Here is a 22,902-nt window from a genome sequence, read left to right as displayed (position 1 = left end):
TGGGATGGCACAGGTAGGGCGGTTGGGGCCTGCGGTCCCTTGGGCACACTGGCCAAATCTGAGATGGAGAAGGTTGTGGGCAGTGTGGCCTTGGGGAGTGTGGGGTGGGGCATGCTTCATGGGGAAGGGGTAGGGCCCACACCCAGGCCCTTATACCAGCTGCCCTGGACACTCCCTGACACGGTCAGGAAGGCCGTGACTTTCAGGCCCCAAGCTGCCCTGCAGAGGCCTGGGAGAGGCTGCCCAGCCCCCACCTGCCGAGCCACAGCCTCAAGTCCCAGGTCCTCCCAGGGATGCGGAAGCAGCTGCAGGCAGCGACCACATCATCTTAGTTACTGAAAGACCTACAATTTCCTGTCGGGAGCCTCTGCCTCGGGACCAGCTAGGCCCTCCTGTGCAAGGGCCTCTTCCCCTGGGCAGTTTCCTACAGACAGGCTGGCACCGTGGGGGTTAACCTCAGTCTCTCCTGATCTGCCAAGCTACCCAGAGGCTGGCAGGAGTTTGTGGCCTGTCCCCATTGCCTGGCTCCAGTCCTCCTGGCTGCCTGGGGTCCCTGAAGGCTGGCTGGGGCACGGGCTGCCCTGGGAGTGGCTGGTAGCCTCGCACAGCCAATGCGCCCGTTGAGTGGTCGCTCTGACCTAATATGAGTCCTGGGCTAGGGAGAGCCACCTGGGACCAACGTTCAGAAAGCGTCCAAGGGCACACAGCAGGTGTGCTGGGTTGGCACTGCCACCTTGCCAGGCCGGTCCAGCAGGTTCACATCCTGGTTAGGAGGGTGGTGCACCCCGCCCAAGGCAGGGCGCAGGGTTTGCATGTGGACCGTGTGCCTCAGTGCCTCCACTAGGGGCCTCCCCAGAACTTTTAGGGTGGGGATAGGGGTCTCTTCTTGTGACAGTGGCACAAAGTGGCCTGGACGCAGGTGGGAGCAGCCCCTCAGGACTGTCAGGATCTTCAGACAAGTCACTAAGACTTCATCACACTGCTGATTTCCCCCTTCAAACCCTGTGCAGACAGAAGTCTCCCAAGTAAGAAGGGGGGTAGGGGAGTCCTTGAAACGGGCTTTTGTTTGGAGCCACGTGAAGGGCAAGCCCAAAATGGGAGAGGGGTGGGGCAGAAATAGGAAGCTGGAGGCGCCCAAAGGGCTGATGTCCCTGTGAGGGGGGCACCCCAGGCGAGAGGAGGCCCTGCCCGAGAGCCAGGCAAATGTCTCCAAAGGGAGAGCCCCAGCCAGCAGACAGTGTGGGCGCCTGCAGGGGAAATCCCCTGGCCTGTCCTCACAGGGCCTAGGCAAGGTTGCCTGCGGAGGTGGGTTGGCTGGGCTGTCAACCACAAGGTGCCTTGGAGCCTGGCACCCCAAGGCCCTAGGAGGCTGTGGTGTGGGGAGTGTAGGAGTGACCTGCCTTTCTCGTATGCACGCTTTTGTTTTGGCCACTCAGACACCCAAGACCTCGGGCGGTGCTGCTCCTTACGTAGGACGGCAGGATAAGCCCCCGACCCTTTTGCTGCAATGCCACAGCCCTCAACTGCCCAAGATGCAGGAGGCTGTTGGCTCAAGGGTGCCCTGCTGCTCCCAGAGCCTCAGACGGCATCCACACAATGCCCAGCAGGCAGGCAGAGGCCAGCAAAGTGAGGCAGGGCTGGAAGGTCTGCAGAGGCAAAGGAACCCCAGAAGAGACTTCTAGACAGTGACCTGCGTACCTTGCCTGCACCTCAGGCTCAGATGTGGGGCCTTCACAGGTGGGGCAGTACACGCACTGGGGACACTGAGAGACCAGGCCTCCTGGACACGGGAGTGAATCCATCTGCTTTAATGTGCGGGGCTGTGGCTGGGGAGCGGGGCGGGGGCGGGGCGCGTCAGCTGCAGCTCTTGGGCAGGCAGGAGGAGTGGGGCACGTCAGCTGCAGCTCTTGGGCAGGCGGTAGACTCCGGCTGAGTAGACCAGCTGCTGGTCACGTACTTTCTTCTGCAGGTAGCCCTGGAGCTCCTGCAGGTCGATCTCGGCCAGCGCCGGGCCGGTCATGACGAACATGCGCAGCATGCTGTAGATGCGCTCCAGCGACAGGCTCTCCAGGTTGGTCAGCATGGCCTGGATATAGGTCCAGAAGAGCTGGGGGCCGCCGCCAGGCCACTGGTCAGCACGAGCGTGGGTCCCAGCTCCCTGCAAGGCGCCCCCTAGCACCCCCAGCTCCCCCCCTTGAGCGCCCAGCATGGGCACCGGGCGCAGCTGACCCACCAGCAGCTCCTCCTCCTTCTGGTCAGCCTGGGAGGCCAGGCCCGAGTCGCTCTCGTCGTCGCTGTCGATGAGCACCATGCTGTCCCGGTCCTGGGGCCGCTCCTCCTCGACCACGGAGAAGGTGCCTGGGGGCCCCTCGCGCAGCACACCCTGCTGGAGCCACACAGCCATGCGCCGCCGCAGCAGTGCCGCTGGCATCTTCACCACCTTGCTCAGTGCCTCCAGGCTCCAGCTGGCTGCAAGGGGAGTGGCCCAGGGCATCAGGCAACACGGAGAGGCAGGGGCTGCTGCCCGCCCCTTGGGGCCAAAGCCTTGCCACAGCAGAGAGCAGGCACTGCTGGGGAGGGCCGGGACAGGGACGCCTACCTTGGTCCTGGAAGTACAGCAGGACCACTGCCTGCACAGGGGTCACAGCCACGGACAGGGTACGGTCAGTCAGCTCCACGTCCATCGTCACCAGGCCCAGCGTGTGCTTCCAGCTGAGCGTCCGCATGGCCTGGGTGGGGGCAGTGGGCAGCAGCAAGGCAATGGTGGGTCAGGAAGGGGGAACACGGACGTGTGTGGGCGAACAGGGCAAGGGCACAGGGGGACGTGGGCAGTGTGGACACACTAGCTCAAGGGATGAACCATGGAAGGGAGTATGGGGCCTGGTCACCCTCCTGCAGGGGACGGAGGACCCAAGAGAACAGGCCACCGCTGAGAGGGGCCCAGAGGGACACAGGCGGTGGTGGCCAGACCCAGGAAGTCCTCCAAGAATGGAGGGAGGAATGGACACACCGGGATGGAGAGGCCTCTGAGGACAAAGAGGGAGGGACAGCAGTGGTACATGCCCCGATGAGGCTACACTCGGCTTCCCTGGCACCCGCTGCCAGGCAGGCAGTTCAAGGGGTGTGGGTCCAGGCCATAGTGCCTCCCCTGCCCCCTGCCAGGGCCCCCCGCACCTTCAGCTTCTCGTACTTCTTGCAGTAGGTCTCCAGGGCCTCCTTGATGGCCTCGGGGACCTCCAGCTTCTCATCTTTGAAGGGGGGCCAGAACTCGCTAGACAGGATGACGGCGTAGACCCCAAACGGCGGCTGCTCCTCAGCAGGGCGCTTCTCATCCTCCTCACGGATGTTGGCATTGATGCGGCGTGAGTCTGCCATGTCCTGAAGGAGAGGAAATGCTCAGGAGAGGCAGAAGGGTGGGGCGGGGCGCACCCGGGCGCAGGACACCCACCTTGAGCATGACCTCGCAGAAGTGCATCGGGGCATCACCAAAGCGCAGCTTCAACAGCTCCACGTTGCGGATTTCCCTGGAAGGAGGCGTCATGGTGGGCCTGTGGCACCCCTACCAATCTTGGTTCCTGGGCAGAGTGCCACGCAGGGCACCCAGAGCCAGGAGGCAGCAGGTGGGAAACACAGCTCTGATCAGGGTACCAGGCATGGCCTCCTGGCAACTCTGGACCACCCCTGGCTGGCCTCTGAGCAGACCCCCACTGGGCCAGCGGGTGCAAGGCTGGTCCACTCAGCAGCAACGTGGGCATGAACGGGACCCAAGCTCACCGTTGGGGTCATCAGAGGCTGCTCTGCCCTTGGAATCAAAGTGGGCAGGCCTGCAGGGAGGCCCAGCTGCTAGGTCACAGTGCCCCCTAGAGACGGGCTGGCTCCTCACATCCCCAGTGAGACCAGGGACTCCACAGCCAGGGCAGGGATGCACTGCTCACCGCTCGGGGCTAAAGCTGAACTGGTGCAGGAGGCGGTCAGCCAGCAGCGAGCGGTACTCATTGATGAAGAGATCTTTGCTGCCGTAGATGCTGACCAGCAAGCTGATGATGTCCGAGGAGCGCCTCTTGGAGCTTGACTTTCCTGCATGGCAGGTGAGGCACGCTGGCACCTGGCAAGCATGGGGTACCCCTAGCCCTGGCCAGCCCTGCAGGAGGGGGGCCTCACTTCACCATAACGCTCCAGCTGGCCGGGAAGGGCCATATCCCCAGGCTACGGGGCAGACACCCAGCTGCAGGGACACAGCCCCATGTGGGCCCAGCCAAGGCAGCCAGAACATGCCCTCTGAGGACCTGGGGCTGTTCTTCAGCCCGCCTGGACTGGGAACAGTGGGGCCAGAGGGGCAGATGACCTTGGTCAGCGTCCACAGGGTCAGGCACCCAGTCCTCGGGCTCGCCAGAGTCATCCTCGCTGTCCTGGCCAGTCTCCAGGCTCGCTGGGTCCGTCTTGGACAACTCGACAGCCAGGTCCCCAGTCCCGTCTGAGTCCCCTGTCAGCCCAGCCACGATCTGCCTCACAGTGTCCTCCCGGGTCCTTCCAGGAGCCGGGTGTCAGCGGACCATGCTGCTGGCCTTCACGCCATCTGGCAGCAGGGAGGGCAGTGGGGGGGGGTACGAGGGGCCTCACCTGAGGTACCGGCGGACAGGCTCACAGGCCACCTCGAGGATGACCATGGAGGAGTCCAGCACACGCAGAGCCTTGATGGCGGAGATGTAGAGGGTGATGATGTCGCACGTGTTGACACCTGCAGCCGGGAGAGGCCCCAGCAGTCATGACAGCCGGGGGTCCCGTCCTTCCCTCCCACCCTGCGAGGCCCACGGTGCTCCAGACAGCAGCTCCCTGGGCAGACAAAGGTGTGCTGGGCAGCAATGGAGACAACACTGGGCAGGCAATCTACAGCCCACCACGGTGACCCCTCCCCCAATCAGGGTGCCCAGCAGGGACTGCCCCATCCCCTAAGCCTGAACTTTGTCTAGGGCTTCCCGGCAAGACCTCTGTGCCCCAGGCAACCTGCACAGAGGATACTGGGCATCTCCGGGGCTCTCAACCTAACTGGGAACTTCACATTACTTTCCTTCAAAGAAGGATGAAACTGAGCAAACCTCAGAAACTGTTTCTTGACACATTTCTTCATCAGGCCTTAAAGACTTGGACCCCAGGATTCTGGGGACTAGGGACCTCAAGGGGTACACCTACACCCCCACACCTGGATGTAGAAGCCGGGTCTCCAGCGCCGCCTTGAGGGACACAAGCAGCTGCTGCCGCTGGCTGGTCCTCTCCAGGCAGTACTTCAGGTCCTCGACAGCCGGCCGGGAGTCTGGGAAGTCTGTGGGGAGGGAGGGGCCTGCACTCAGGCGATGCGTGTGAGGATGCCTAGAACTGCAGGCAGGGCTGAGTGCACCCATGCCAACGTCCGGCAATGACACTGCTGCCTGCCAGATGTCAGCAGCTGTCTGGTCTGGCCGCAACCTGTCCAGAGACAGATGTGGCCTGGAGGGCCCGAGACAGTGGCAGGCAGGCAGCCACACTGGAGCGCTACCCCCCAGGTCCCCTCTGCCTGTCAGCAAGAATGAAAGGGCTCAATCAGAAGGCACCAGCCGGCAGGGGACAGGCGTGGACATGGCCAGAGGGTGCACGGGCTCACCCACTGACCTCGGATGATGCTGAAGAGCTCCTCGATGCGCATGCTGGCATAGGCGCGGTAGAAGAACCTCTGCACGTGGCAGCGCCAGCGGCGCAGTGTGCTGCCAGCCTCAGGAGATGCCGGCCTGGTGGGACCATCCTGCAGGAACACTTTGCCAAGCCAGCCGACTACCCTCTCGATCCACTGTGGGCAGAGCACAGGCAAGAGCGGTGGGTCCCAGACTGGCCCAGAGGTCAGGGAAAGCTGCACGGTAACCACTGTCCCAGCTAGCTGGGCCCAAGAGACCCTGAGCCACCCGTCTGCAGGCTGGCAAATGTGGAACTCTGCAGGGCCCTGCCCCTCCGCTCAGGCCCCCACACTCCCCTCTACGAGGAACCCTGCAGTGCCCTACCTCTGACTCAGGCAGCAGTGACCCTAATGCAGGGTACATGAATGACAGACACATGGGTTGTGTGGGAGGCATATCCCCCTCCATGTGAACACAGCCACACACATGGGATTAGACATGGGACCAGTACATGACACAGCATGATGCAAACCACCAGTGTACATGTTCACTGGCATGAGGACATGGCCCACAGACCATCCCATGCACAAGGCTGCCACCTCCTAGGCCATGTTCTCTCCACCTGGGAACAGTGCGCTCATTCTGCTGGCTGCTGGTGCTCATGCCCACTCTAGGCTGGAGCTCTGGAGACAACACTTTTAACACTGTGTGCCACAGGGACCTTGGGAACGGCGAGAAGCAAACAGGTCCACACACTAGGAGCCCAGCTCCTCTGTGGACTGAGGGCGCCCTGGGGCAAGCTGCAGGCCTACGAGCAGACAGCGGACACCAAGGCTCTGCCTCCCTCAGCAAAGGGTGACCTTGCCACCACGCCATTCTGCCCCAGACCCCGCCCCCGCAGTGACTCTGCTCTCCTTCCCTGCCCTGCAAGGAACGCTCAGCCCATGGAGGCATGCAGGCTGGTCGTAGGGGCCTTGTCAGGGATGGAAGTGGAGCCCACAAAGAGGAGGCAGCAAGGTCAAGAAGCAAGTGGATTCCCCACTCCTGCCCTTGGCACTGCCCCTGCCATGCAGCTCTGCGTAGACCTTGGACACTGTCACCAGAACAGACCCAGAAGATCTGGCCTCTACCTGGCAAGAGGGATGGGTTTCAGTGGCCAATGAAGTGCTTTCTGGCAGGGCCAGTCCTGGTGGAGGCACGGACAATGGGCACCTCACCTTGTGAAACTCCCGCAGGAATGAGCGCTCGTACTCGCCCCGGCAGCGATCCTCCATCCTTTCCCGTGTCACCTGATGCAGAGTGCTGGTCACTGCCTCCGCACTGACCCGTTCCAACAAACTGAGCCTGTGTCTGGAAGGCAGAGTAGTGGGTATACTTGGCGCATGTCTGGCCCGGGAACCCAGGACGGCCCCGCATGTGGAGCACAGTGCACACCTGCCACCCATGCAGGGAGAGCTCCCACTGCCGCCTCAAAGGGCAGTTGTACCAAGGGCTTCAAGGAAAAGCTGCTGGGAAGGCAGAACCCTGGGAAGCAGCTGCACACCCCACCCAGACAGCATCCTCTATCCAGCAGCAGTAAGTGTGGCTCCTGGGGCCAAGCTTCATTTACTAGGAGTGCCTCTGGAACAGCAGCCAACAGTACCCTGCCAGGTGAACCTAAGTACTTTTCAGTGCAGACCCTGATCTAAGTGACAGGTGGCCCAAAGGGAAGATGAGAAAGAGCATTTACACCCTTCAGGGCCTCCTCCCTTGGTCCAGCTGAGATGCTATCTCCCAAACGGTTGCAGTGCTGCCACTTCACTCAACGTGACAATATCACCACAGGCAGGCCGGGGAGACCGAGACAGTTGCTAGAGGGCTCATGTAATAGGATCTGGCTCTAACAAAAAAAAAAGTACTCTTCTCTCAAAGTACAGGGAAAGAAGTCCGCTTGCCTGTCATGCTGGTCCAATCTCCCCACAAAAGGAAATAGCCAGTCTGCTGTTCACAGCCACTGCAGTAAAAACTAGGTACTCCCATGAATACAAACACTGTTCCTCCTTTACAGAGCTTACAACTGGCCAAGGAGAATTCTGGGCAACGCAGGAAGTTTGGGCTCCTGCAGATAAGAGCCATGTGGGGTGGTAGTGGAGAAGACATCCGGTATTGGGTTGAGTGTGAGCAGTGTGAAAGACACACCTCTGGGTCCAGAAGAAAAGGTGTATCTTACTGCCCAGAGATGCCAGGAAAGCAGGTAGAGCCCTCAATCAGCTCTCTGCAGAGACCTATCAAAGAAATAATGTGGACTCAGGAGGACCGGGGGAGGATACAGCCATCCCAGGGGTACTCACAGGACTTGGCTGAGCTGCTGGAACTGCTCTAGAGCCTGGCGGCACCAGCACTGCTGCTTATCACTGCCGCACCCAGCACACAGCGGGCTCTGCAGAAGCCGGTAGTATCGGCGGCGGGCATAGCGGCTGTCCAACTCCCCCTCCAGTTCCGGGTCTGTGCCTCCTTCCCCCTTCCTTTTACTCTGCATATAGACTCGCAGGTAGCGCCCATAGAGGCGCTGAATCATATCCTGAAAGGTTCTAGGAGTGGAAAAAAAGAGGACACCCCGCACCATGGTGTGGACCTTTTCCCGTAGCCCCTGAGCACCAGTGCCCATCAGCAGACCCAGGCGAGTCCATTTCTCCAGGAGTTCGAGGCTCCTTAGGTAGGGGTGCAGGCGGCTCTCCAGCAGGCCGAAAGCGTCAAGAAGCAGCAAAAGGCACTGGGGCTCGTCGGCAGAGTTCTCGCGTTGGGAGACGGCATTCCAGAACTCCGGAGAGATGTTGGCCTGCAGGTCGTTCTGCAGCACTTCTACGAACCACTCCTCCAGAACCGAGTGCAAACCGTGGCCCCTTAGCACCTCCACCGCCGCCCGGAGCTCCTCTTCCTTCGGCGGGACCGCACCGCTGGTCCGGGAGGACGCCTAAAGTGCAGAAAACCGCGAAAAGAGGAACAAGGCGAAAAGCGGGGAAGGGCGGCAGCGGCAGGGGAGAAGCGGGGAAGGGAGCGGAGCGGGGAAAGGCTGTGGAAACCCCGCCGCCCCTTGTCGGCAGCGCACGGATGTCCGGCAGTCGCCAGGCATGGGCTGCCAAGGGCGCCGAACGCGGCAGAACTGTGGGGGAAGGAGGGAGGACGGCGGTGGGCGAGGCTGGAAGCCCTAGAGAGCGACAGGTTCCCAGGAACCCCAGGTGGGCCCGTGAGTGTGTTCCCGAGCCTCACCAAGCCCAGCGCCGCCGGTGGCACTAGCCCGACGCTCATGGTGTCCCAGGCCACCAACAGCTCCGGTCCAGGCCCGGGTTCGCAGGCCGTCTCCTCCCCTGTCGCAGCCATCTGCGTCCACCGGCTCCAGGTCGGCCCTGCGCGGCGCGCGGCGATGACGCTCGGGAGGGGGCGCGCGGCGATGACGCTCGGGAGGGGGCGCGCGGCGATGACGCTCGGACAGGCGCGGCGCGCGGCGATGACGCTCGGGAGGGGGTGCGACGTCCGTCACACTGGCGGGCGCCGGCCTTGGCGGCGGTAGCGGCAGTTGACTTGGCGGGGAATCGGGCGGCGTGCGACGACCATGACCCAGCAGGGAGCGGCGCTGCAGAACTACAACAACGAGCTGGTCAAGTGTGAGCGCCCGTCCTGCGGCCCCGCCCGCCTGGGTGTCCCGCCGGTGCCGGGCGGGGGAGGCGAGGGCCCTCGTGGGTGGGGTGCGTGGCGGCTTTAGCTTTGGGCGAGCCCCCGGTATCCTCCGTCCTGGGTGTCTGGCCGGTGGAGCGGGCCTGGGCCGGGGCTGACGCGGGGGCCTTCTTAGATCAGAGTCGCCGTTGGATTTAAGCTGATGAACGCGGTTGGGACCGGTGGGCCTGTTTAGTGAGTAAAATAGAGGAGTGCCTGGAGCGCTTACTGGCTCCTAGGCACGCCGTCCACAGCTCTTTGTGCAGTGACTTGTTTAACCCCGAAACCCTGCTAGGAAGTTCCTTGGACCTTACTTGGAGGGACGATGATGCCGCCAGGCCTCACTTTAGACTAGCCTTCCACCCACCACAATTTGGAAGGATGGGCTCTCGAGTTTGGGGGATCGAGTGACTTCCTACCCTGAGCCCCCACCAGTGCCTCCTTCCCACCCCTGCTCTAGGCATCGAGGAGCTGTGCCAGAAACGGGAAGAGTTGTGCCGGCAGATCCAGCAGGAGGAGGAGGAGAAGCAGCGGCTGCAGAATGAGGTGAGGCAGCTGACTGAGAAACTAGCCCGGGTCAACGAGAACCTGGCCCGCAAGATTGCCTCTCGCAACGAGTTTGACCGGACCATCGCAGAGACAGAGGCTGCCTATCTCAAGGTGGGGCTCCGGGGGGAGGGGGGGGACCCAGGGGGCTGCAGGCTGGGCTGAGGGCTGATACTGGCAAGCCTTGGACGTTCTGGAGAAGTGTGGCTTGGGGTTCCCACCAGCAGCAGCTTCAGTTCCTGTCGCTTGGACTCTGGGGCAGAGCATCAGGAGCACACAGCTATGGGCAGGGAGCCTCTGGGACTGGGGCACCTGGACCAGTATGGAGCCGCAGTGTTGTGGCCCTGTTCTTGGCTCCATACTTATTACTCAGTCCGTTTTGTTCAGTGCAAGGGACAGAACTTCCAGAGTACAGCTGCAGTCAAAACTAAGTCTGCCTGGCTCTGCAGGCTGGGGAAGAACAAGCTTTGGGCCGGACACAGGACGTGCCTGGCCCTCAGGAGCTTTATCCCGGTGGCTCTGCCTGCCCCCCTGCCAGCGCGCGTCCCCTGCAGCACCTCTGGGTTGGTATGCTGCTTGCCGTGAGTGTGAGGTGGGCTGCGGAACCTTCCTACTCTGAGGAGCAGTGACAAACCTTTTGTTCTTCTGGCCTCAGATCCTGGAGAGCTCACAGACTCTGCTTAGCATCCTGAAGAGAGAAGCTGGGAATCTGACCAAGGCCACAGCATCAGACCAGAAGAGCAGTGGAGGCAAGGATAGTTGATGAGGCCACTGGTGGCCTGCCTCCCGCCCCACGCCGACATGGCCCCCAGGAGATCTGTTCACAAAGTGTCTGCCCTTGGCAGCAGTAACTGCCGCCCTCCATTGCCCTGGATGGAAAGAATGCCCACGAGCTGCCCATGCAGATGGGGAGGGCCTGGCTTAAGCTCATGGCGAGCTGCAGGGAGGGCTCCAGGTGGCTCTGCATGGGGCCCTCTCTGAGGCCTTCACCTTCTTGAACTGCTGAGGAGCCCAGGGTCTAGTCCCAGAGCCCCAGGAGTCTTCCCCTTGCCCTCCTCAGCCAACAGAGGCCCCAACCAGGCCAGTGTGGGAGGGTGCCAGGGCTTCAGAACCCAGATTTTAGAGCTCAGACCTTATGCCCAGCAACTGTGAATAAAGGTTTTCTTTGCAAAGTTGGGTATCAGCCTACTGTTCATGTCCTGGGTTGTGTGTAGGTTTTACCAAGAGGAGAGCCTGGAGTGGCTTTCCCATCATAGGATCCTCTCACCTCAGGGGTGCAGACCAGACCCACTTTTGCCCACCCTGCCCAGATCAGCCCCAGTCCCTGCTGCCCCATGTAGGGCCACATGTCCTCCCCCTCAACCCTAGCACACTGGAGTAGTTCTGTGAGGTCTCTGATTACTGCCCAGTGCTTTTTTTCTTTTTTAGCACGGGTAGGCACTGGCAATCAAACCCAAGTCTCTAGCATGGCAGGTGAGAATTCTGCCTGCTGAGCCACTGTGGCTCACCCTGCCCAGTGCTTTTAGACCTGGTATCTATAGCGAGACTTTGCAACTTGTTTGAAGTTGTAACGGCCAAACAATTGCACGTCAGCCCCTAACCAGGCACAGGTGCCTCTGGACCCTATACTCAAGCTTCTGCCAGAGTCTGACATCATCCCCCATCACCACATACTGGGTGCCACCCACTTTTCTTCCATGTGAAGGGACCTGGCCTCTAGTATGAGGCTCCTCCATGCCCCCATGTAGTCGTGTAACAGCCTCATGAGGCTGCAGCAACCAAGGGCCTGGGGGACTGGGCAGATTTGGAAGTGTATGTTGACCAAAAAGGTCGCAAGAAAGCTGGCCCCACTGATTCTGAGAACATGGCAAAACCATCTCTCCTTCCCAAGCCTGGACTGATGACCTTTCTCCTGGGTTTGACTCCTGAAAAGGCATGAACATTCATACCCAAAGCCTGAGCAGGATTTGTCTATGGATTTGTAAATGGCTGCAACTCAGCAGGCACATGCACAGCTGAGAGGATGTTTAAGGGGCCACCAGCCCAGCAAAGCTCCCCATCTAGAGCAGGCAGCCCTGGCTCCCCCCAGCACCTGTCAGAATCCACTGAGTTTGCCTGCCTGCCTGCTTCACCCCCCCAAGCCCAGGTGAGAGGAGATTCCTGAGGCCCTAGCATGCTCTTGCCCTCTGCAGCACCCACTCAGCCTTGTCTTGGTCCTCAGGTCCTCCCCAGCTCTTTGCTCTGAACCCATGAGGGAGCTGTTCTTATGCATCCCATCCAGCACCCACCACATGCATCTGAGGTCTCAGCCCCATCACAGAATTCCAGAGCTCAGGTCTTAGCCAGCCCTGGGAGAGGCTGCCGGATGGGAGTGGGCTGCTTCCCCAAAGGGCCTCCAGGGCCTCTGACCCCCAGAGTAGCACACAGGACAGGTGCCCACCCCCACCCCACCCCAGGCAAAGGCGTGAGGGAGGGGAGACCTGGGTTTGGGGATAGGGGTGAGGGTCTGGGCACGTAGACTCCTTGCTGTTCTCTGGCCTCTTCCTCCAGCAACAGCACTTCAAAGATCCCAGCCCTGCCCTCTACCACTCCCCCGCCACGTCCCGCAGCTTTTAGGCCAGGCAGCAGACCATCCAGAGAAGAGAGGCAGCCTTGTCCAGTGCTGTTTATTGGGTCCATTCGTCAGACAGAACAGACTCGGCTAGGGGAGGTGGGCAGTTGGTGGGGGCGGGGAGCCCGGGCTTAGTAGGCTCCTGCCTTGTTCCAAACAGGGCCACTGTCCTGCAGGACTCCTGGCCCTCCCCCTTGGGCAGTGCCCACTCTGCTGTACTTTGGAGCCCACCCACAGAGAATGACACCCAGTCAGGCCCTGTCTTTCCGTCCTGGCATGTCCTGCAGCCCAGAACGGGAGGTGGGGTATTGTGGGGCAGTGAGGCGTGGCCTGGCCCATGGGGCACCTCAGGGGCTTGGCCTGCCCGTCTTGGCTGTGCAGATGTCAGAAGTACAGGGCTGGCTCGCTGCGGAAGTCCGAGAGGTCACTCTGACTGGCGGGTGTGAGCTGCCAAAGAGATGGACAAGTGGGTGTCCTGGGACTCATCCAGGCCCCAGAAACACCCTCGCTGCCTGACGGCCCCCTACTCACCATGATCTCCTTTGGGAGCGGCTCCCCTTCACTCAGAGCTGGCTCTGGCATCTGCTCAGGCCACTTGCTGAAGGCCACGGAATGCTTTGGAGTGTAGCTGGACAGGCCTGTGGGGAGGCCACTTGTGTGGACATGCAGCCCAGGCACACGGCCCTGGGCAGGGCCCTCGGGGGGCACTCACCTGAGCTGCTGTCGGGCAGCCAAGCGCCCTCGGGGCCCACGCTGTTCACGAACTTGGCCCGGGGCAGAAAGAGCCCAAAGGGCCTCTCCGCAGCCCCCTCGGAGCATGGCTCCTCCTGTTCGTCCTCCTCCTCTTCCTGCTGCCCCTCCCCGTCCCTGTCTGCCTCTTCCTCCTGCACCAGGGAGCTCTCAGAAGGATACTCAAACGTGGTCTGGAGGCTCTTGTCATTGAAGGAAATCTTCATCTGGGGGCAGAGAGCTCACGTCAGCATGGCCCGCATCCAGACCTGGGGCTCCTCCTGCCCACAAAGGCCTGGGGCCGATGGAGTCCCATGCAGGGGCTCTCAGGCAGGAGGCTGACCCAGTGACAACAGCCCCTCCGGGCAGGCTCAGGACATGCGGCAAGTGGCCTAACCAGGGCCTCCCCTTTGGGCTCCTCAGGAGACCCACCCCTCCCAGGGGCCAGGCTCCAGCCAGGACCCAGCGTCCAGAGCCTCCCTGTCCCCACTCCCCCCACCGGCTGGGATACCAGAGGCCGTAGGCAGCCCCCAGGTCAGAGTGCCCACAAGTCTACGGCCACGCCTAGGAACTTGCAGACCCCAAGCCAGGAGCTCCCACATCCCCCTTCCTGGGGGTTCACAGCCACTAGCCGGCCCGGCCCTGCCCTGCCACTGTCACCAGGGTCAGGATGGTAGCTGGCTGGCCCTGGGAATACTGCTCTGATCTCTGGGGCACGGCCCCTCCCAGTCAAGCAGCTCCATGTCAGGAGCAAGGTCAACGGGGGCTGTACCTTCCTCGAGGCACCCTCCTGGCTCCTGGCACCCCTCCCTTGGCTCCCAGCACCTCCCCACAGATCCCAGCGCGCGCGCACACACACACACACACACACACACACACGACCTCAGCACAACCCCCAACCCTAACTCCAAGCACCACCTCCCCCCCAGGCTTCTGGTACCCCTCCCCTGGCACCCAGCACTTCCCCCCAACTCCCAGTACACACCCACATACACCCCCAACTCCCGGCACCCTTCCCTGCCTGCCACCCCTCCCCCCTTCCCAGCTCCCATTACCCACCCCTCGCCACTCACCTCATCCCCCGCCCGGTTCCCAGCAGCCTCTGCTGTGGCTGGGGCCTCTCTCCAGGGCCCATTCACACCTGACTCTGGGCACCTGGATAATCCTGCCCAGACAGCTGAGCAGGGACCACCTCCACAGGCAGCTGCTGTGTGCCAGCAACAGGAAAGTGGCACCAGCACCATCACCAGAGCAGAGACCTGCTCTGATGGGGCCTGGGAGGCAACCCCACCACCAGGTCCCCCTCCCAGGCCACCCCCGCCCCCCTGGCTCCACAAACCCACACGCAGGGCAGATTCCCTCTCCCTGTCCCATGCCCAGCCTCAGAGCCCCAGGAGTCTGAGAGCAGCCCCAAGGCCAGGCCGTGTGGGGTTGGGCACAAAGCCCTTGGGGTGCCTTCTGATCAATCCCTGGCGCTGCTTGGAGGGCCAGGCGTGGTGGACATGACCGTCTGCCCACCTGTGGCAGATGGGAGCAGCCCCATTGGAGCTCGAAACATTAAACTGCTCCTGGGTACAGGACACCCACAGCCGGCTCAGATTCCTCCTCCTCCTCTGGGAGGAGCCAGAGCACCTGGCCGCCCCCGAGAAGATGGCACCCCACGGGGGCCTCACCAGGGGGCAGCAGAGGCCCAGGGTGGCCTGACCTGTGCGGGGCTTGGGGGTATGCCAGGACCACCAGGACCGGGGCGCTGTTCCACCGAGCCCCTGCCTGCTCGCACAGGCACACACCGCCCTGGCCCGGGTGGACAGCCCCAGCCAGCAGCAGGAGCTGACCAAGGGGGACCCAGAGACAAAAGGAGCCAGGCTCCCCACCCTCCCTGTGCCCCCTCCCCAGGGGGCTGGGACAGTGGTCACCAGGGTCTCCCTGCTATCGGCCTGAGCTGTGGCCAGCCCCGCCACCCCTCCCAGGCAGCAGGGTCACCTGGCCCTCCTGGGCTGGTTCCCTGGGACGTGGTGGGGTGGGGGAGCCTAAAGGCAGGGAGGGGCTGGCAGGCGGGGGGCCTCCCCCTTCCCCAAGGCCCCCCAGGTGACCAAAGGATCAGTCCCCAAGATCCTCAGCCCATCCCCCACCCCCACCCCCCGCGGAGGACACAGGACGGGCCTGTGGCCGGATTAGCGGGCACATGACCATTCCTGGCAGAGGAGCTGAGGGGGCCGTGTGTGCGGCAGGCACAGGCTGGCACGGTCTGGCGGCGGAGCGGGAGCTGCACCTCAGCCAGCGACCCGGGGTCTTGCGTGGGCCCAGCTGGGCCTGGGGGCTCCTGCCCCATCCCACCTACCCTGCCTCTGATCCCTGGGCCCGGCTCTGCCCAACTCCTCCTCTCTCTGTGTGGATATGTCAGTGGGTCACTGGACACCCATGACTCATGCTTCTCAGGGCAGGGGACACATGGGGGGGTGAGGCAGTGCCCAGTCTCGTAGGACTTTGCCCGCCGCACCACCGCACCAGCTGAGCCACCCAGTTTACAGGGCCCTTTTGTTCTCCCTCGCCCCACCCTGCCCAGCACGCCCAGTCAGATAACCCACGGGCGTCCACCCTAGGCTCCAGGCCGCAGTGGGCACAGCCCACCTAGGTAGGGGGGAGGTTCCCAGGTCAGCCCCAGCCCCTCCTTGGGGCCAACACGACTGCCCATGCAGCCCCCTGGCACCCCCCACCCAGGACTGTAGGAGCCTCAGCCGCCAGCTCAGGGCAGCCACAGTGCAGGGGACATTCTGAGGCCAGACGGAGAAGGGCCAGGCGGGGAGCTGTGAGCTGGGAGGAAGACCACTGAGGGGGCACGCACGGGAAAAAGGGGGAGGAGAAGGGTAGGTAGGAGGAGGGGCGCAGGCCATGGGCTATGGGCGGCCTTGGACTCCACGTCCACAGCAGGTGGGCCCCGGCAGGAGGAAGGTGGGGGCACACAGGAAAGCCGGCAGGGGAGACGGGCCGCCCAGAGGCAAAAGGCCTTGCAGCGCAGGTGCAAGTTGCCATCACTGAAGGGGAGGCCGCAGGGGCCTGGGCACTATGACAGAGTCCTGGGGACAGGGACGCACCCAGGCTGGGTGGAGGACCAGGAGTAAAGAGGTTGGGGGGTGCTGAGAAGGGGGCAGAAGAAGGCAGGGGGTCGGGGGAGCACAGAGGAGAGCAAGGAGGGCGAGTGGAGGGCAGAGAGCAGGTAGGAGAAGTTAGGGCTGGGTAGAGGCAGGTCACAGGCGCTTCACAGAGAGCAGAGTGGGGACAGCAAAGGGCAGAAGATCCATTCAATGAAGGCGAGAGGTGAGCTCCGCAATCAAAAGTGGCCGGACAGCACGAGGTCGGCCCAGGAGCCAGGGCTGCATGGAGGAGGTGAGGTAAGGCTGTGGTCCACATGTGGTGGCTGCAGCCAAGCCGAGAAACGAGGGCAGGGATGGGGCATACTGTCAACAGGTAAATGAGCAGGGACATGTGCCCCCTGGTAGGCCACCTGAGCACACGGGCAGGCAGGGCAGCCAAGTGAGTGGCTCCCACGACCCCTAACCGGGGCACGCCCAGCCCTGCTCCCGCTGCCCAGGCAGACCCACCGCACAGCTGCCCTTGCTGGCCTCCCAGAAAAGCCCAGTGCTCCCCATCTCTGCCCCACCATGCCCAAAGTGCCAGCAGGCCACACCTAGAGAGCAAAGCAGGGCATATGGCTTTGCCCAGGGCCGGAGGGGGCAACCTCTGAGTATGACTGCCTGAGATCTGAGGGAGGGGTGGAAAAGCCAGCCGTGTCCACAGCCACTGAGCCACTGCAAAGGGCTGAGCTCTCACTCCTGCCTCCTCCCACAGGCTCTCCAGACTCTCCCAGGCAAGGCCATCTAATCCTGTCCAGGCAGGAAGTCACACCCAGCAGGACAAGTCACTCCAACGGGACCCTGGCAGGCCACTCGACTGCACCACACGCCATCCATCTGGAACCCTGGCCATGGCCGGCATGGAGGCTGCATGGCCATTCTGGTCCATGTCCCTCCCCTGTCGGCCAGCAGGGCCGCCCTCCCCCTCCCACCCCAGACATGGTACTATCTGGTGCAGGGCAGGAGGGACCAGGCTCAGGTCGCAGTCTAAGTCCCAGAAAGGAGCCAGTTCGAGATGGAAGTGGTCAAGCATAGGGGGTCTAGAAACAGCAACTTGAACCGCAATCCTACCTGACAAGCCTCGCAGCCCTGCCAGACCCTTCACCTTCCCAGACCTTGGTTTCCTTATCAATGCAACCTCATCACCTCTGCCCACACAGGGCCAGGTGGGGCAGGGCAGCCTCTCTAACCCACCCACCCTAGGGGTTAGGAAGCAGCAGGGGCAGAGGCAGAAGAGGGGTGGGCTGGGGGCCATAGCTACTGACTGAGGCAGCAGCTGGTTCCTCTCCTCAGAGGACTGAGGACCAAGAGCAGAGGCAAAGATGGGGGACATGGGTTTGGGGGTGGGGGCCTCCATGACCCTGCAGAGGTGAGGACGAAGCTGAGGAAGAAGAGGAGGAGAAAGAAGAAGAGAAAAGGGAGGAGGGGGAAGGGGAGAAAGGAGAGGAGGAAAGGCAGGAGGGAGAGGAGAAGGGGGAAAGAAGGAAGGGCAGGAAGGTGGAGGAGGGAGGGGGAGGGGAGGGGAGGGAAGGGGAGGGAGAGGGAATGGGGAGGGGGAGGGACTGGGAGGGGGGGCAGAGGGGTTTTGTTGGGCTCAGCCTGAGGCTGCCCCACCAAAAGCACTCTGTGGTGACAGGGCATGGGTCCCAGCCCAGCAGATGGAGCTGGCAGGAACACCAGTGCCGGGGCCCAAGGGTGGTCCACAGAGGGGTGGTGCCAAGGCAGCCCAGAGGGGAAGGCTAGAGGAGACAGGCAGGGCAGGGTTGAGGAGCCTGGCCACCAGCCAGGCAGAGGGGTGGTGCCAGGAGGGACATGGCCAGAGGGGATGCCCACCAACCATCCCAGCACGGGGCAGTCACGTGGGGCTAGCCTTGGACTCTGCCCCTGGACAAACACGGAAGCTGAGGGACCAGGAAGAATCTGAGGAACGTTTCCTAGTGCCAGAAGGATCCAGGCTACGAGGCAGGGCTGTACAGCGAGGGTGCTCACCAGTGGACCATCTCAGAGCTCCAAGCAGGGCTCCTGGGATCCCCAGAGGCCTACCCTATGTCCAGGGTCTCTGCCCGAGGCCTCCCCTCTCCCGGAAGGCAAGAGCTGGTCATGACTGCACCCAAGCATCCCACGCATAGGGCAGAGATCAAGCACACACCAAACACTCCCCAAATGCTGCTGTAGGCAACGTCCTTCCCAGCTCTGAGCCAGGATGCCTTCAGAGCCACTGAGGCGGGCTGGATCCCAAACTGACAGCCTCACAAGCCCCTGCAGGCCACACATGCCAGGGCTCCGGGATGGGGCCAAGAGGCCCAGCTGCTTCCCCCCAGCATGGGTCAGGCCTCCCCCAACACAGGCCCCCGGGGAGACTTCCAGACAGAGCCGCAAGGACCAAAAGGCAAGTGACCTGGCCCCAGGCCCCTGAGACCCAGGCCGTGGTTCTCCCCAAGTCCCCTCCTGCCCACAGAGAAGCCATTCATTCACCCAGACCAGGTGTCCCAGGAACAGGGGCCCTGATCGTCCTCTCCCTCAGGCCCTGCCCCTACACTAACCTTCTTCCTTGAGGACCCAGCCTTGGTCAGGCAGGATTTCTCCAGGGCCAGGTAGCCACCGATGACCTCAATCTCATGGACGGAGGGGTAGCGCTTCTTTGACATGGTGCCCAGGGCAGCTTGGGGCACCCCGTTGGCCTGACCCCCGGGAGGCTGATCTTCTGGTACCCCCAGCCTTCCTCTAGGCACCACTGTGAAGGTGCTGCCACTTCGACGGTAGAGCTCTGGGGAGGGCTCTGGCTGGGCAGGCTGTGAATGGGGGCGGTGGAGCACCCCAGCCCCTGGACAGGACAATTTGGCTTCTTGGGAGGCCTCCTCCTCCGAGTCCACTTCATCGATGAAGGTGATAGGGAGCCCAGGTCTCCCAGACTCCCAGCCATTCTTGGCCAGGCCAGGAGCCTGTAAACCCTCAGCGGGCTCAGCTTTGGTGGGGGCCAGCAGGGAAGGGGGAGGTGAGGAGGGCCTCTGCCACCTAGCAACCCTGTTGGCGAGGGCAGTGGCTGCTCTGGGGGAGCCCCTCTGCTCCACCGCACACAGTTCCTCCTGCCCCAAGGGGCTCCTCGGGCAGGCAGGCACTCCAGCCTCAGGCACCAGCTGGGCTGCGGGCTCCTGTGGCTGTGAGGCCCAGCCCACCTGTTCCTTTGGCGGCTCCAAGGACTGCCTTTCCCGGGAAGGACAGGCCCCCGGAGCCTTGTGCTTGGGTACGAATACGAAGGAGTTGCGGGAGTTCATACGCAGGCTAGCCAGGGCCCGCGCCTGCAGGTCTCCCGCAGGAACGCTCTCTAAGTCTGGTTTGGGCGCCGGCCGTATTTCGAAGGAGTCGTTGGCGCTGGTGGCCGCGGAGACCCACCGGCGCTGGCTGGGGGTGGCACTGGCAGGGCTGGAGCCGAGGAAGGCCGGGATCACGGCAGCAGTGGCACTGGGAGTCCCGGGGATGGAGCGCGGCTGGAGAGGGTGCTCCCCCGACTCCACCTTTGGCTTCCAGTCGCCCCAGTCCTGCGCCGTGCCGGGGACAGTTGACGACGGCAGGGAGCCCGCGAGGCCGTTGGCAAGGCCGGCCGGGGACTCGGGGACTGTGGGCCCGTTGGGGAAGGGGCGCTCGCCCGCGCCGCGGGGCCGGCCCCGGGGGTGGACGGTGAAGGAGTTACTGCCGGTCTTCTGCACGAAGGCGCTGCGCGGGGCCCCGGAGCCGGCGCCGCGCTCGGGCTCCAACCAGGCTGCGCGCTCACCCAGGCGCTGGCCGGGGGCGGCGGGCGGCGGTGGTGGCGGCAGGCGGGCGCGCGCGGGGCTGGCGCGGCGGCGCGGCGGGGCTGGCGCGCGCGGCGCGGCTCCGGGCGGCGAGTCGAACTTCTCCAGCAGGCGGCTGACCCGGCCCGGCGGCGGCACCGCCTCGTAGACCAGCACCTCGGCGGCGCGGATCTCCGTGGTTGGGCGGTCACGGGGCGGTGGCGGGGGTGCGAGGCCGGGCGCCGACTCGATGATCAGGACGCGGTCGGCGCGGAGGGTGCGGACGCCTGGTATGCGCGCGCACAGCTCCAGCACCGGCCTCGCGCCCGGCCCCATACGCCCCGCCGAGCCCGCGCCGCGCCGCCGCGCCGCTTCGAGCCGCATGAACGGATTCTCACGCAGCGGGCCCAGGCTCTCGTCTAGTACCAGCCGCTCGGCTCCCTCTCCTGGCCCGGCCCCGGGTCTCTGGCCCGGGTCCCCGCCCAGGGCGGCCAGCTTGGCCCGCTTGCGCTCCAGGACCTCGCGCTTCCAGGCGGGCAGAACCCCACGGGCGCCCGAGCCCGGCCGCCCCACGCCCGCCATAGTCCACTGCAGCCGGCCGGCAGCGCGGACTGCGCGAACTGCGCGCGGTCACTGAGTACCACTGACCCGCGCCCGGCCGGCCGAGGCCACGCCCCCTCCCGCGCCACCGCCCATTGGAGGAGGCCAGCTCAGACCCGCCCCGTGCCGCACGCCCCCACCTATAGCCAGGGAGAACGGTTTGTCCGGAGGCCCGGCCCTGGAAGTAGCGCTGCTGATTGGAGAAGGAGTGCCTTGATCCGCCTCCCCAAGTGGCTCATTGGATCACGCCCGACCGGACTGGCCGAGCCTCCTGCACAGGCCCCATGCGCCTGGCCCCGTTCATTGGCCGCTTCCCGACTTCCGACTTGCGCTCCGGCCGGAGGCCGCAGGGGGCGGGTCTTGGAGGGGTAACCCGGAGGGACCCTGGGGCCCGGCTCGACTCGTGGATGACCTTGGGGCCCGGCCAGCCAGCTCCGTCCGGATGCAGGCCCTACCACCCATCTGTGTCCCTCAGGTGTGGGTGCCCCGCGGAACGTGGTGAAGGGCACAAATTCTGAAGCTTCACCCAGTCTTAAGGAATCATACCAGGAGCCCCTGTTCTTACAGGCTCCCAATGTCTTTTCCTCGAACAGCGTGAGAGCCTCTACTGTGTCGCTGGCCATCCACACCGCCCAGCACCTGTGTGAGCAGGCAAACCTGTGAGGCGGCAAAGGAAGGGCACTTCCTCCCCACACTTCAGCAGACCCACAGGGCCGTATGATGCTGGAAGAGCTCTCCTACGCAAAGAGTCAGAAAAGTCAGGCTAAGCGTGGTTCTAGGCTGAGTTACCATAGCTTTTTTTCCCTCCCACCCCATCCCAACACGGGGACAGAGATGCCACCTGCCCTGGAGGCACAACCTGCCAGCAGTATTCTTTCAGGCCCATGGGCAGTAAGGAAGATTGATAGGAGTCGTTGGGAGAAGGGGACATTGGGAACACTGACAACCCAGCCAGCTGTCACACATCTTCCCATCACCTCTGCTGCCACCAGCAGCTTGTTTGGTGATGAGAGACGACTGCCTCTCATGCCATGCATCTTCAGGGCTGAGCCTCCCAAGGTGCCTCTGTCTCTGCCAAGCCCAGGTGGAGGTTTTGGCTTGGGGATACCTTTTGGCTTCTGGGTTCCTTGGCAGTCTGCAGCTGTCACTTAACTGTTTTGCTGCCTTATTCTCCTGCCTTGTCTCAGAGTGGAGAAAATGAACTTTGGATTTTAGCCTTCCAGATGCCTAGAGTCTCCTCCCTCAAGGCCCTTCTCAAATCACCTTTCCCAAAGGAAGCCAAGCCTTTCTAGGCACATTCTTACACCAACAGGATTACCCAATTTTTAATTATCAAAATAATACAAGAAAATTTTAAAATGCTTTTAAAAAGTAGCAAAATAAACCAGGAAAACCAAAATCTAAAGGAAATCCACTTGCAAAGCACAGTTTCTAGCTTACTTGGATGGAAGTTACGCAGTGCTGGGAAAATACATTGTTACAGCCATGGAAGAAACCAGAGAAGGCTCCCCAAACTAAATACCTCACAGGCCCAGGCCACTGGACACCTACCCCACAGGGGTCACAGAGGTCATACCGTCAGCCAAGCTGATGTGCCAGAGCAGTGTGGGCAAGCCCTTTCTGTGAAAGACTAGATAAGAAACCAGGGCGGAAATATTTTAGCCCAGGGGTGCTCACTAGGACAATACGGCCCACAGGGAACACCTGGCGACATCCAGAGGCACTTTTTGGTTGTCATAATTGGAGGGGTGCTACTGGCATCTAGTGAGTTGAGGCCAAGCATGCTGCTAACATCATGCTGCTAACAACTTACAATGCACAGGACAGCACCCACCCCCACACAAACCAGAGAATTATCCAACCCAATGTCAGTAGTAGTAAGACTGATAAACCTTGTATTTTGAGACCCACATTTGCACTCTGTCACATATTCTTCTGTTTTACAACCCTTTAAAAATGTAAAAAAAACACTCTTAGCTCATGGACAGTACAAAAACAAGCCAAATACCTGTACCCCAAAGCAGGAAGCAGGGGTTCTCAAAGGAAAGAGGGTCCCCTCGTCCATCTATTACTTAAGCGTAACCATGCTTTCCAGTCCACTTATAATTTCAAACCTGGGAGGCGGGGCTGCTCTGTGACCAGTTGCCTCACACAGCAGAAGGATCTCAGCATTT

At 62.5% G+C, this 22,902-nt stretch overlaps 3 protein-coding genes across 7 annotated transcripts; 1 reads left to right on the top strand and 2 right to left on the bottom strand.

Annotated features, from left to right (window-relative positions):
* Positions 1-32: 32 nt before the first annotated feature.
* SSNA1 (SS nuclear autoantigen 1) lies at positions 33-11,056 on the top strand. 5 transcript variants are annotated; one of them, XM_077148952.1, is made up of 7 exons: positions 33-1,025; positions 1,970-2,071; positions 3,257-3,362; positions 4,023-4,088; positions 9,799-9,998; positions 10,334-10,447; positions 10,540-11,056. In XM_077148952.1, the coding sequence occupies exons 4-7, from the start codon at positions 4,082-4,084 to the stop codon at positions 10,645-10,647; spliced, it is 429 nt and encodes a 142-aa protein (XP_077005067.1). In that variant the 5' UTR covers positions 33-1,025; positions 1,970-2,071; positions 3,257-3,362; positions 4,023-4,081; the 3' UTR covers positions 10,648-11,056. The 5 variants fall into 5 exon arrangements, with proteins under 5 accessions (XP_077005067.1, XP_077005066.1, XP_077005068.1 ...); XM_077148951.1 differs by having other exon boundaries at positions 3,257-3,620; XM_077148953.1 differs by lacking the exon at positions 3,257-3,362.
* On the bottom strand, positions 1,794-9,048 carry ANAPC2 (anaphase promoting complex subunit 2). The gene is made up of 13 exons (XM_077148945.1): positions 8,895-9,048; positions 7,976-8,598; positions 6,863-6,995; positions 5,647-5,821; positions 5,201-5,320; positions 4,621-4,738; positions 4,346-4,527; positions 3,936-4,077; positions 3,449-3,524; positions 3,175-3,378; positions 2,600-2,729; positions 2,234-2,469; positions 1,794-2,107 (listed from the first exon to the last, which is right to left on the bottom strand). The coding sequence occupies exons 1-13, from the start codon at positions 9,003-9,005 to the stop codon at positions 1,895-1,897; spliced, it is 2,463 nt and encodes an 820-aa protein (XP_077005060.1). The 5' UTR covers positions 9,006-9,048; the 3' UTR covers positions 1,794-1,894.
* A 1,478-nt stretch (positions 11,057-12,534) lies between the features above and the next one.
* On the bottom strand, positions 12,535-20,729 carry TPRN (taperin). The gene is made up of 4 exons (XM_077148946.1): positions 18,902-20,729; positions 13,208-13,451; positions 13,027-13,133; positions 12,535-12,942 (listed from the first exon to the last, which is right to left on the bottom strand). The coding sequence occupies exons 1-4, from the start codon at positions 20,708-20,710 to the stop codon at positions 12,880-12,882; spliced, it is 2,223 nt and encodes a 740-aa protein (XP_077005061.1). The 5' UTR covers positions 20,711-20,729; the 3' UTR covers positions 12,535-12,879.
* Positions 20,730-22,902: the final 2,173 nt, after the last annotated feature.

Source organism: Tamandua tetradactyla, chromosome 2, assembly GCF_023851605.1.
Source record: "Tamandua tetradactyla isolate mTamTet1 chromosome 2, mTamTet1.pri, whole genome shotgun sequence".
Classification (NCBI taxonomy): domain Eukaryota; kingdom Metazoa; phylum Chordata; class Mammalia; order Pilosa; family Myrmecophagidae; genus Tamandua; species Tamandua tetradactyla.
This window is presented reverse-complemented; position numbering and strand designations above follow the sequence as displayed.

Bases quoted from the DNA above. Each gene is read 5' to 3' on its own strand.
- ANAPC2 (XM_077148945.1), bottom strand. From the start codon at position 9,005: ATGGCTGCGACAGGGGAGGAGACGGCCTGCGAACCCGGGCCTGGACCG. The intron at 5,822-6,862 runs GTGAGGTGCCCA...CTCTGCCCACAG, and splicing joins TCCTGCGGGAGTTTCACAAG to TGGATCGAGAGGGTAGTCGG. The intron at 5,321-5,646 runs GTCAGTGGGTGA...CCCTCCCCACAG, and splicing joins GCTCTTCAGCATCATCCGAG to ACTTCCCAGACTCCCGGCCG.
- SSNA1 (XM_077148950.1), top strand. From the start codon at position 9,238: ATGACCCAGCAGGGAGCGGCGCTGCAGAACTACAACAACGAGCTGGTC. The intron at 9,290-9,798 runs GTGAGCGCCCGT...CCCCTGCTCTAG, and splicing joins CAACAACGAGCTGGTCAAGT to GCATCGAGGAGCTGTGCCAG. The intron at 9,999-10,333 runs GTGGGGCTCCGG...CTGGCTCTGCAG, and splicing joins CAGAGGCTGCCTATCTCAAG to GCTGGGGAAGAACAAGCTTT.
- TPRN (XM_077148946.1), bottom strand. From the start codon at position 20,710: ATGGCGGGCGTGGGGCGGCCGGGCTCGGGCGCCCGTGGGGTTCTGCCC. The intron at 13,134-13,207 runs GTGAGTGCCCCC...GCCTCCCCACAG, and splicing joins GCTGCCCGACAGCAGCTCAG to GCCTGTCCAGCTACACTCCA. The intron at 12,943-13,026 runs GTGAGTAGGGGG...TCTCTTTGGCAG, and splicing joins CGCTCCCAAAGGAGATCATG to CTCACACCCGCCAGTCAGAG.